Consider the following 12230-nt stretch of genomic DNA (forward strand, 5'->3'; position numbering starts at 1 on the left):
AAGTAAAAATTCAATGCATGTGATGATCATATCTACTGGCAGGCACTAATGTCAACCCCAAAACAACTGTTGTGATGATGTGCACGTGTGCCATACTTATCATCATCTCATGTGAATTGTGAAGGATGAAAAAAGAAAACATTTCATTTTTGTGTTTTCATGATTAAGAAAAATCCAACCATTTTGACTCATGCCATACAATACAATCATCCATCATGATGCATAAGAGGGCCATGCCAGTTCATATACACACCAAATGAGGGATATTTAATAGGTTTTTTTTCTAGTAAAAAATAAATAAAATAAACTCTTTGATAATTTTATATATAATATCTAATATATAATCAGGTCTTGTAAAAAGAGATTATAGCATGTTGCCACTCTTCCACTGTTCCACTAAACAATTTGACAAATATTCCATTTCAGCACTAATAATTAGTGAAAAGAAAGAGAGAGGCATATACAAAAATTACCACTTATATTACCTATTTACCCTTTCACAAAAGGAGAAAGGGCTTTAAAGGATATTTGACTTTAGACCATAGATTGCAATAATTGAAGAGCAATTTTCATCGATCAAGTTTGATTCTGCCCACCCTAAAAAGTAATATCACTACCTTACATTAGATTTGAGAGCTGATATTGAGGTGGCTTAAGCTTATTTGATTGTGGGCAGTGGCACCAATATAAATAAGGGGTTACGAGGTTCTCTATTTCTCACCTCTACCATTTCTTTTTTTGAACAAAACTTTTAAAAATATAAATATAATAATTTAATATTTAATGGATTCAAATATTTTTTATATACTTTAAAATATTTTAAAATTACAATACTAATGAAACAAATATAATGATTTTTTTTTGAAATGAAGAATTATGTTGGATAAAGATAAAAATTTTAAACGAAGAATTATAATATAATATTTAAGTTTTATTATTTATGTAATGATTGTTAGATTATGTTGAGTTTTAGTTGACTAATTAATTTAAATAAAAAAAATAGTTTTTGACAAACCAACTTGCTTAAAATTAATATTTTTTTTAATTGCATCTATTTTTATTGAACCAAGTGTAAGTTTCAATTCACTTATTTAAGTTAACTTATTCAATTTTATATAGTTAAAACTATATCTATTAAAATATACTAATTTTAAAAAATAAAAAGTTATAGGTTTCTTAGATTTAGTAAATTATAGGTTTCATAGATTTAGTGAATCTAAAGTTTATTGAGAATTTAAAATTTTAATTTTTAAATTTAGAAGATGGAGGTAAATATGATATTTGAAATTAATGTTTGTTAGAGGTGTATTTGAGTATACATTTTAAAAAAAAAAAATGAAAAAGATATTCATCCTAATATCACATAAGAAATAAAAAAAGTGATTATGATAAACAAACACTGTAGAGGTGAATGAGAATGCAAAGAGAGAAAAAGAGGGATAATAATAAAGAAACTGAGACATGATGATATGATACAAGTAAAGAGGATAATAAAGCATCCTACTTTTCTCCCATTCAACCAAAAAAAAACTTGCTTTTCTTTTTAATTTTTGATTTTAAAAAAAATAATTTTATAGTAGCTTTTTAGTCTCTCTTTAGTCTTAAAAAGGGACCCCAAGAAATAACAGGTCAAAATCCTCACACACATAACATAACATTGTCCAAGTCCATAAATGTCAACAACAAAATCTAAAACAATTTAATATCGCATCTACTACTAATCTCTCTTCTCTTCTCTTCTCAACAACCATTTTCATTTTCATTTTCATAAGCTCAAAAATAAATCTCTCTACCTCGTTTTTCGTGCCCTGTTACTACTTTTCATAAAACCCCATTTCCTCTCTCTCTCTCTCTCTCTCTCTCTCTCTCTCTCTCTCTTATTACAAAGGTCGAAGCTTTTTATCATTTGAGATCTGGGTTTTGTTGAAGGAGCAAAGTTAAGAGGGTTTTGCTTTCTGGGCTGCGTTGTTTTGAGATCTTTCAAACAATGGGAAGTAAATGGAAGAAAGCAAAAGTTGCTCTTGGTCTTAATCTCTGCATGTTCGTTCCAAGAACCTTAGACGACGATTTTCCGCCTTCCACGCTCGTTTCCGAGAGGCTTTCCGACGCCGCTCTTCTCTCGCCGGCGAACTGGGAGAAGGGTTCTTCTCGCCCAACTACGCCGGTTTCTTCTTTTCACGGTTTGAGACTCTCCAAAAGTAGTAGCAAATCGTCCAAGGTTTGTGTCTCTCTTTGATTATCCACTTTTTAGTTAGTTGTTAAAAGATGCTTCTCTCTCTCTCTCTCTCTCTTCTCTCTCAATTTTTTATTTTTATTTTTTATAAGTTTTAATTTTGTTTGTTTGCTAGAATCTTCAAGTTGTATGAATGTGCAAAATGGAAAACATTATTGTGGTTGCTGCTTAAACTTTTTAACCATATAAAGAATTTGTTTTTAGTTTGAATAATTGTGAGGGATGAATAATTATATGTTTGAATAGATTTTTTTGTTTTTGTTTTTTTGGTACATATAATATTCTTGATTTTCTTCATTTGGAATAGTTTCATTGGAAGTAAACTGGTACTGCGGCGCTTGCTCCCCATGTGCAATTTATGGTTTAGTTGTTAAATCATTTGAATTTGTTTGGGGGGTAATACGAAATGAATTTGAAAATTCAAGGACTCAATTGTACTACTCTTATTCTCAGGTATATGTAAAAAAAAATTATGTTTCTTAAAAAGGGCCTTCATAATCCAGAGTTCCTCCGACAAGTGAGCAAAACATGAGTAAAGATTGTTCCTGTATTCCGACTCGGTTTCTCCTAAACAATTTGTCCTAAAGTGAAGTTCATTAGCCACTTGAGTCTAACCACTTGTTTAAAATATAAACAATTCTTAACTAATTTCATTTTCTTTAATGATAATATTTCTAAATGTTGAAGTTTTAGGCCGTTAATTGTGATTTTTTCCTCTTTTTGTTTTTATTGGTTGGTCAATGTTTATTTATTTTTGAAAAAGCAACCATGATATTGATATGATGGATTTAGTTGGCTTGTTCGTTTAGTCAAGCCGTATTAACAGTTTTTGAGGACTAGGATAGAACTGATTTCTTGAATATTCAAATTATGTGACTATTTCATATTTGTCAGAATTGCTTGGATCAACAGTGTTAACGAATTACTTCTTGATAGTAAATATTATTCACTATTATGTCTATTATATGTTTAATGTTGTGACTTTTTTTTTGCAACATTTCATTCCAAGATTTGAGACGTATTCCCTTGGAATATAAGCTTTTGCAGTCAAAATAGTGGAATATAATTTGCGCAGTAGTTTGGAAACTAAACTTACATGTGCATTTGGTTTTTGTATTGTGAATTCGATTGAACTTATTGTGGTGTCCGAATCTATTTCATGTTGGAAGCTCAACTCGTACACTCAGTCTCAAATTTTGAATTTGATTATGCTTATTGTGTTTGTTTACTAAATTTTGAATTTGATTATGCTTTACATGCATGAGCCATGAAGCAGAACAACTGTAAAATAATTTTCACTGAAACTGAAGTGTATAAGTTCTAACAAGCTTTTATTTTTCAACTGTTCAGCAAACATGCGCAATATGTTTAGCCAAAATGAAGCAAGGATCTGGCCAAGCTATATTCACTGCAGAATGTTCACATTCCTTCCATTTCCACTGTATTGCTTCAAACGTAAAACATGGGAACCAAGTATGTCCGGTGTGCCGAGCAAAGTGGAAGGAAATACCGTTGTCGGGTTCCAGCTTGGATCCTATCCAAGGCACAGTAACACCAAGTCCAATAAATTGGCCCCAAAATGATGCTTTGATGGCTGTGGTCCACCGCCTACCTCTGCCTCATCCTCGCCGGGATCTGAATAGGCGGCATATTGTGCCACTTTATCAGGCTTCTGAGCCAGGCATATTCGATGATGATGAAACATTGAATCATGAACATGCAATTTCCAAGAGAAGTACTTGCAGTAAGAGTACTGAAGATATTAACGCCGTTCGAGCCATGGAGATTAAAATGTACCCGGAAGTGTCTTCCGCTCGAAGGTCCAATACTTATTCTAGCTTCACAGTTTTGGTTCATCTCAAAGCTACAGCTGCAGTAGCTGCTGCCGCCAAAAAACAAAACCTTAGCAGAAACCAAGCTAGCTTGACACCGATTTCGCAGACTCCGCGTGCTCCTGTTGACTTGGTCACTGTGCTTGACATCAGCGGTAGCATGGCGGGAACTAAGCTTGCACTGCTAAAAAGGGCTATGGGATTTGTTATACAGAATCTAGGCTCCAATGACCGGCTTTCTGTTATTGCTTTCTCTTCCACAGCTCGCCGCCTCTTTCCACTGTGTAGAATGACTGATTCGGGGCGACAGCTGGCACTGCAAGCTGTTAATTCTTTGGTTGCAAGTGGGGGTACCAATATTGCCGAAGGTCTGAGAAAAGGTGCTAAGATCATGGAAGACCGAAAAGAAAAGAATCCAGTTGCGAACATTATTCTTTTGTCAGATGGGCAGGATAATTACACTGTTGGTGGCTCTGGAACCGACCAGCCTCAACCAAATTACCATTTGCTTCTGCCTACTTCCGTCAGTGGTCGCGATAATTCAGGATTTCAAATTCCTGTGCATGCTTTTGGATTTGGTGCAGACCATGATGCTTCATCAATGCACTCAATTTCGGAGATCTCCGGCGGCACATTTTCATTCATCGAAACTGAAGCTGTGTTACAGGATGCATTTGCACAATGCATTGGAGGACTCCTTAGTGTTGTTATTCAAGAGTTGCAAGTGGCAATTGAGTGTGTACACCAGGATCTCAGTCTTGTTTCACTCAAAGCAGGAAGTTACCCGAGCCGTTTGATGGCTGATGGGCGCAAAGGATTTATCGATGTTGGGGACTTGTATGCTGACGAAGAGAGGGATTTTCTAGTTTCAGTTAATGTTCCAGCTACGTCTAGTAACGAAACATCGTTGATAAAGGTCAAATGTGTTTACAAGGATCCCTTGACTCAGGAGACGGCATCATTGGAAAGTGATGTAGTGAAGATCCAGAGGCCTGAAATAGCTGTGGAGGTTGTAATGTCTCTTGAAGTGGACAGACAATACAATAGGCTTCAAGCAGCAGAGGCGATGGCACAGGCACGAACCGCAGCTGAAAATGGAGATCTAACTGGAGCAGTATTAATCCTTGAAAATTGTCGGAAGATGCTTTCAGAGACTGTATCCGCTAAATCTCACGACCGTCTTTGTGTTGCATTGGATGCTGAGCTCAAGGAAATGCAAGAGCGGATGGCAAGTAGGCATGTCTATGAAGCATCTGGGAGAGCATATATACTCTCCGGTTTGAGTTCACACTCGTGGCAAAGAGCAACCGCAAGAGGCGATTCCACCGATAGTTCAAGTCTTGTTCAAGCATATCAGACACCATCAATGGCCGAGATGCTTACTCGATCTCAGGCTATGTTACTAGGTAGTCCATCGGGTCAGAGGCTTCTACAGCCGCTTTTGTCATACCGATCACAACCAAGCCCAAGGTAAATCCAACAGGGATTTTGCGAAAATCATCTTCAAATTAACCTTTGCAGTGATTTTCTCTTTTTTGGCGTATAAAATACTCGGGGGAAAGGCGGTAAACGGAGGAGATAAACAAAGACTACTTTGAGCTGTGATTTTGTTGTTTAATATAATGTATAAATGAATAAAGGGTGAGGAAATGGTGGTGGGGGTTACAAGAAATGGAGAAAAGGGGAGTAGATAGGAATTTACTACATTATGTTTCTTCTATTTTGGGGGGGTTTAAGGTTATTCTTTTGTCTTCACTTCTCTTTTTCTCTAAATATTATGTTGTTTTTGGGAGGTGGTGTACATAAAGAAGAATGCTTCTTTTTTTATTATTATTCTGGGACACCTGGGGTATAAAGTTTGTAATTGTGCAAATGGTTGGGATGATTTCTTCAGTATAATATATGTTTTCAATTCTTTAAGAAGTTTTTATTTAGTATTTTTGTGTTTTGCATATCTTGGCATGAAAATGTCAAGGTAAAGAGGGCAGTTATGTCATTTTGATGATGGTTTTGATTCAGCAAATGCCTGTGAATTTCAAGGCTTTCCATCAAACTCTCTCTGCTCTGGCATGTTGGGCAATAGTAAGATAACTGATCATAGAGCGTGTTTGTTTCCACGTCGAAAGCTTACTGAACTGCTTCGGTACCATGTTGTAAATACAAGCTTGAGACCAGCCATGAAAATGCAGATCCAAACATATCTCTAGTATTTTGATCCATGTAGACCAACTAATAATTGTTGATACATTGTAAAATAATTGCTTATTAATTGAGGTTATTATGTTTTGGTTCATCGTGGATTAAAACTTATATGGGCATGGTATATTCACTCAATGATCATACTTGCTGTTTCGAAATGCATGCAGCAACCTGTTAAAAGTTTCTACATCTATTCTACGATGTTCAACTTACAGTTGCGGTTTGCATAAAGCAATTGGTTGTTTAAATTCTGCTATGCTATAATATTAGTAATTTGTATGTTACCTCACACCCTGAAGAGTGTGTTTGGATTTGGATGAAATCACACTGTCATTGCTCAGTAGAGTCGATGCTATTACACCATGGAGAGGTGACATTGAGGTTAAGGAAATAAATGGAAGTGTTAGTTAATGGTGTAATTTAAATTGAGTTAAAATGACTATAGAATACAGTAGATCTTAATTTTGAATTCATAAAGTGAAGAATGAATAAACAAAAACTTCACGTTACAAGAAATTTTTCGAAAAAAAATATGCTTTCCAGGTCCTTACTGGTCCTAAGATTTTGTTGTTTCTAACGCAGCACTCGAGGTTGTTTATAGGTTCGTAGGTCGTTTTTTGTTGGGGAAATTATGCAAGTCACATGTGACTGATATTCTGCACTGCACACTTACACGTGAGCAACACTGAGGACCAATCCAGGGAACCCCCGTGTTAGTGTGGTCCATTCTCTTCTACTAATTTCTGTCATTTTGTGTTCTCGTTCTCTTGTATAATGCTAAACGATTGCACCTTTGTCTAATCTCGATGTGATGTTCGATGATTTAATCATCACTTCGCCATCTACAAACCAGCCCAACTTTCAGTTTGCAACTAGACAACTGAAAATTGGTGACTCACATCTTTTAATACTTGAAAGGTTGTCTGTTTTCAAGGTCAGATTGGATGTCAATCTCACGTCTAAGTGGAAGGTAAAATTTGTAGCTTCTAATCACAGTCAAGATTACATTGGGAAGCGACTTGAGTTGTGTAAAAGTTAAATCAAAGGTATGCTAATACCCATTTCTATATTATCACCACAATCCCACTCACAGAACATTTACCAAAATCACTGTTTCTATTACCATTTGGAATAATGCTACAAGCAATTTTTCTTGACAACACTGATATGAACCATGCGTATAATTGTGACAGCAAAAGTGGCTCTATTCGCATTTCACTATTGTTATGTTATGACAGTCAATATGAATCACTGCAAGAAGGATAAAAAGATAAACCGAAACATGACAAGAAAGTGAACAAACATTTACTCTTTTTTCACCATTATTAAAGTAGAACCAAACATGTACCTTTTTACTGTTCACCTCACAGTACTTAAGAATCCTTGATACCCAAAAATTCCACAGATATGGCCAGAATTTATCCCAGCTACCTCCCCCATAACGTCATAGTTACATAGTTAAAAGTCAAAACACTAAAGACACACAACAATAACTTCATATGCAAGATGAACTGGCTCATAACTCCTTAAAAAAATTGATTTAAGCTGGGTACATGAGAATTAAACTGGCTCATAACTCCGGTCTAGGCATGCCTGTCTTCTTTTGGTATAGGAATTTTCTTGTAATCATAGTCATTAATGTCCACCTTTTGTTGCAAAGCCTATGCAACACCAAATAAAAGTTAAACTATGGATCATGCTAGTTATACTCAATGGCTAATGAAAGGGAAAACAAACCTTTAGCTCATCCTCCAGTGAGATCTTTTTTGGCTGGTATGCATTTACTGGTCCTGTTCTAGACAGTGCTTTTCTTGCTTCAATTATTTCCCATTCCCGATCATCTTTTACCCTTGCAATGTCCTTGCTGGGAAGAAACAGTTGCATTGTACTTCAGAATAAGGACGGAGTAAAACAAGATAAAAATGGAGGATTTGGTGAAACATAAAAATTACTACAAAAGTCCCTGTGCACTAAAGTAAGAGGTCATTCACAAGCCAAGTCAAACTACTAGCATGTTTGCTTTAAGCATAATGTACGGGATGATCAGGAATGGGATCCGTGGTTTCATACTTTTCCAAACACATGCTACGTCCCGTTGCTATTGCAGTAATATTGCAGTAATAGAGGATTAGATCAACTATATATTGTAACTCAATAGTCAATACCAAACAGAATGTGTAGTAATGTAAACTCGCATGTTCCAGAACAATATAAAACAAAACTCCCTGCTGTTTGGACAGCTTTTTGGCCCACTTATTTTAATTTATTCCGTTTGCTATCTCTTCTCCCCATTGTTAAACTCACTAATTAACTATGAAAAATTAACAAGACCGGAAATTTAAGAGTGTGGTTGCAGGATGGAACTCTTGTTTTGTACAGTAGTGACATGTGGTGAACACGGAGCTACACCTGTGAGAAGTGGGCAACCCCATAGTGAATGAATTTCAACTGCGATGCTATAAGTTGTTATAAAGATATTTGTATATTTATCATACATTAACTCAATTTGTTTGTTCTCCCTTGGATTGTATGTAATGTAACTAGTTTTTAATTCACAAACACAGGTCAATCTCCTACCTCAAAACGAGTATTCCTTTAATGTTTTCAATGCAACATTAATCATTTTAGGAGGAGTCTTGCTCCTCTCCCCTCCCCTCTTAAAAACTGAACCAAACACATTACTTAAAATATTCCCACTCTTCCGTCTACCCTCAACCAAACAGAGCCTAAATTAATATTACGGGTACCACTCTCAAGTCTCAAGTTCATTATACTCAATTATGCATTTTTATGATAATAGTTAACACCCAATAATTTAATAAAATTGTTATTAAACTCATTTATACATTTTCCATTTTTCTTAAATATACGTGAAATAAGCGGAAGTGACACTCAACATAGGACAACGAAGGAAGTAAAGTAATTAGAAAAATGAAAGTAGGAAATAAATGAGAAGATATAGTAAGTAATGAAAAGGGATAGACTAACCTGCCTTGCAAAAGATGACCAAGGCCAAGAGCACCGAGGACAGTAAGAGAAATCATAGGAAGGCCATATCTAAGAAAAGGGCTTTTTCTACCCCATCTTTTGAAAGAGGAAGCTGATTTTTCAACTGTTGCAGTTTCTTTACCTCCCTGACTCTGAAGTGTAGTCATTGATCACACTAGACAAGAGTGCTTGTTTCTTTCAACTGTTTAATAACTCAGAAATTAGGGAAGGTACCTGATGAAATTCATTAAAATGCTATCACCATTTCACACACGCATTTTATCAAACATGTAACGTTCAAGACAGAAGGATAGAGTAATCTAGGCTAAAAAAAACTTTGAAATGCAATTATTAAACAAAACAAAACAAAACCTCAAATTCAATCACAGTACAGACACGCGATGGGATTAGGTTAGGTTTCTTCGCTCCTGCTTATTCTCCCTAAGATTACCGATTACCCGAGAAAAAAAAAAAAGACAGATTCTCAATAAACTAAACTGTTTATGCGAAAACCAAAAGAAGGAAATAAAGAAAGAAAGAACACCAACCAACTAACACACCCAGAGAGCGAGAAATTTGATCACGAAAACAAACAAATAATGTGTTTCTTTCTTTTAACAATTGTCAACTGAAATTTTCGAAACAACCCAATGGTTTGTTTGATGAAGAAAATAAGAGATTTGATCTTGTAAAAATAATAAAATAATTTTTTTCTATTAAAACAATCATATACAGCACAAACTTTTAAATTTGATCGTTCAATTAAACCATGAGTCAATTTGTTAAAAGTTATACCATCAATACCAGAATGGGGACAATTTTACAAATAGCTTCGATAAACGATGGTGTATTTAAATTAAATTTTTAAATTATATATAATAATTTTTCTTCAAAAAAATTTAGACAAATTTTATGAATGATAGCTAGCAATAACTAACCGATAAAATATTTTATGTTTATTTAATAATTATATATAAAAAGTACGAAGCTTTCTGTTATGTAATTTTTGTTGTGTGATAATCTTTAGTCTCCTGTCATTTCAAATTATGGGTATGTCTTGAATTTTGGCTTTTTTATATATGTGTTAATTAGCTGATTCGAAAAAAAAAAAGTCACAATAATAAATTTACAAAATTTGGAAGAATAGTCAGCTACGTTAAATTAATCCATTAACTAATTTAATTTGATGAATAAAATTACTAAAAATCTAAAACTAAGTGACTTAATAAATTATTTGATTTAATTAAAACAAAGTAAATCAATTTGATTGAAATGTTTTCAATTTAGGGGGATTTATGTACTTTAAAAAATAATAAATATTTTTTTTGTTTTTTCTTTCCATTTTTTTATTGTATCAAACAATCTATTAAATCTATTCTTTTTTTGAGTACATTCCATTAAATATTTCTATTTCTCACTTTGTTTTCTCTTTTTTTTTTTTTTTTACTTTTTCTTCACAATCAAATACACATTTTCAAGGAGGATCGAAATAGGCTCTAGATATCATGTTAACAAAGAAAAGAGAAAGCAAGAGGAAGAAGAGAAACAACCACTCTAGGGTTTCATAACATAGAATGAACCAAAACCACCAGTTAATAGGGTTACAATGAGTATATATATAAAAGAATAGAATTGTCTAGAATTGTCTAAAATACCCTTACTACTAATATTTAATAATATTATCTAACATCTCCCCTCAAACTCACGATGCATTAACATGGAGCATCGAGAGTTTGTCAACTAAAAAAAACGAAAACGTTTAATGGAATGCATCTTTGTGAACAAATCAACAATCTGTAAAGAAGAAGAGACAAACGGTAGAGTAATGATTCTATGCTGAAGATGATGACGAGAGGGGTAACGAGGAGGATCAACAATCGCAGGAGGTGGTTGGACAGCCGGGGGGACAAGAGGGATGTCACCAAAGAAGAAGCAACAATCAAAGAGAAGAACCAAGCCAACAAAAAAATCAAACCGAAAAAGAAGCGATCAAAAAAAGAGCAACAACCATATCAAAATCAACAGATAGGAACAACCAAAGAAGTAGCACCACGAAACCAAATCCAAACAAACCAAGGAGCAACAACCATATCAAAATCAACAGATAGGAACCACCAAAGAAGTAGCACCACGAAACCAAAACCAAACAAACCAAGGAGCAACAACCATATCAAAATCAACAGATAGGAACCACCAAAGAAGTAGCACCACGAAACCAAATCCAAACAAACCAAACCAAATAGAACCAAACAAAACTAAATCATATCAAACCAAACTAAACAAAGAGAGAAGCAACAAAGCAAATCACTAGAGAGATTAGCAATCAAACAGAAGAAGCAACAGACAGAGCGACAACACAGAAGATCAAATTTTCAGCCTCATCCAAGTATCCAACCCTTCCTAGAAGGTCAATCATACAACCATAATGCTCAATCTGAGGCACAATTCCAAATCTCTCCATTTCTTTGAAGCATCTTCTTCCTTCCTCTACCAAACCACAATGGTTGCAAGCAGATAACACACTAGTCATTGTTATCTCATTCGGTTCAAATCCTTCCCGTAACATTGCTGCGAATACTTCTAACGCTTCCTTCGCACAACCATTGACACCATAACCATTTATCAAAGCATTCCACGACGATGTATCTTTTTCATTCATCTCCTCAAAAAGCAATTTAGCTTTTCCAATTTCCCCACATTTTGCATACATATCAACCAAAGCATACACATGAACATCTTCATCAAGTCGGTTCCTTTGCACAAACCCATGAATCCAAACACCCAAATCCAAAGAACTCAAATCAGCAACAGCAGGAAGAACACTCACAACCGTCACTTTATTCATTTCCACATCCAAACGTCCCCTCATTTCCCAAAACAACTTCAACGCATCGTGCGGTCGTCTATTCTCACAATATCCCCTAATCATCGCATTCCAACTAAGCACATTCTTGACAGGCATACAATCAAACATAAAC

General features: G+C 34.8%; 2 protein-coding genes across 7 annotated transcripts; one reads left to right on the forward strand and one right to left on the reverse strand.

The window, feature by feature from the left end:
* Nucleotides 1-1629: 1629 nt before the first annotated feature.
* On the forward strand, nucleotides 1630-5988 carry LOC101512186 (E3 ubiquitin-protein ligase WAV3-like). Its single transcript, XM_004496210.4, has 2 exons — nucleotides 1630-2218; nucleotides 3584-5988. The coding sequence occupies exons 1-2, from the start codon at nucleotides 1988-1990 to the stop codon at nucleotides 5537-5539; spliced, it is 2187 nt and encodes a 728-aa protein (XP_004496267.1). The 5' UTR covers nucleotides 1630-1987; the 3' UTR covers nucleotides 5540-5988.
* A 1570-nt stretch (nucleotides 5989-7558) lies between these two features.
* LOC101510366 (uncharacterized) lies at nucleotides 7559-10161 on the reverse strand. Of its 6 annotated transcripts, none has more exons than XM_027334115.2 (5): nucleotides 9801-10021; nucleotides 9625-9693; nucleotides 9253-9454; nucleotides 8002-8128; nucleotides 7559-7925 (listed from the first exon to the last, which is right to left on the reverse strand). In XM_027334115.2, exons 3-5 carry the CDS (start codon nucleotides 9417-9419, stop codon nucleotides 7848-7850), a joined length of 372 nt encoding a protein of 123 aa, XP_027189916.1. In that variant the 5' UTR covers nucleotides 9420-9454; nucleotides 9625-9693; nucleotides 9801-10021; the 3' UTR covers nucleotides 7559-7847. The 6 variants fall into 6 exon arrangements, with proteins under 6 accessions (XP_027189916.1, XP_004496262.1, XP_004496266.1 ...); XM_004496205.4 differs by having other exon boundaries at nucleotides 9253-9486; nucleotides 9801-10020; XM_004496209.4 differs by lacking the exons at nucleotides 9625-9693; nucleotides 9801-10021 and adding an exon at nucleotides 10048-10161 and having other exon boundaries at nucleotides 9253-9486.
* Between the last annotated feature and the right edge of the window lie 2069 nt (nucleotides 10162-12230).

This window comes from Cicer arietinum, chromosome 4 (genome assembly GCF_000331145.2).
Source record: "Cicer arietinum cultivar CDC Frontier isolate Library 1 chromosome 4, Cicar.CDCFrontier_v2.0, whole genome shotgun sequence".
Taxonomy (NCBI): Eukaryota; Viridiplantae; Streptophyta; class Magnoliopsida; order Fabales; family Fabaceae; genus Cicer; species Cicer arietinum.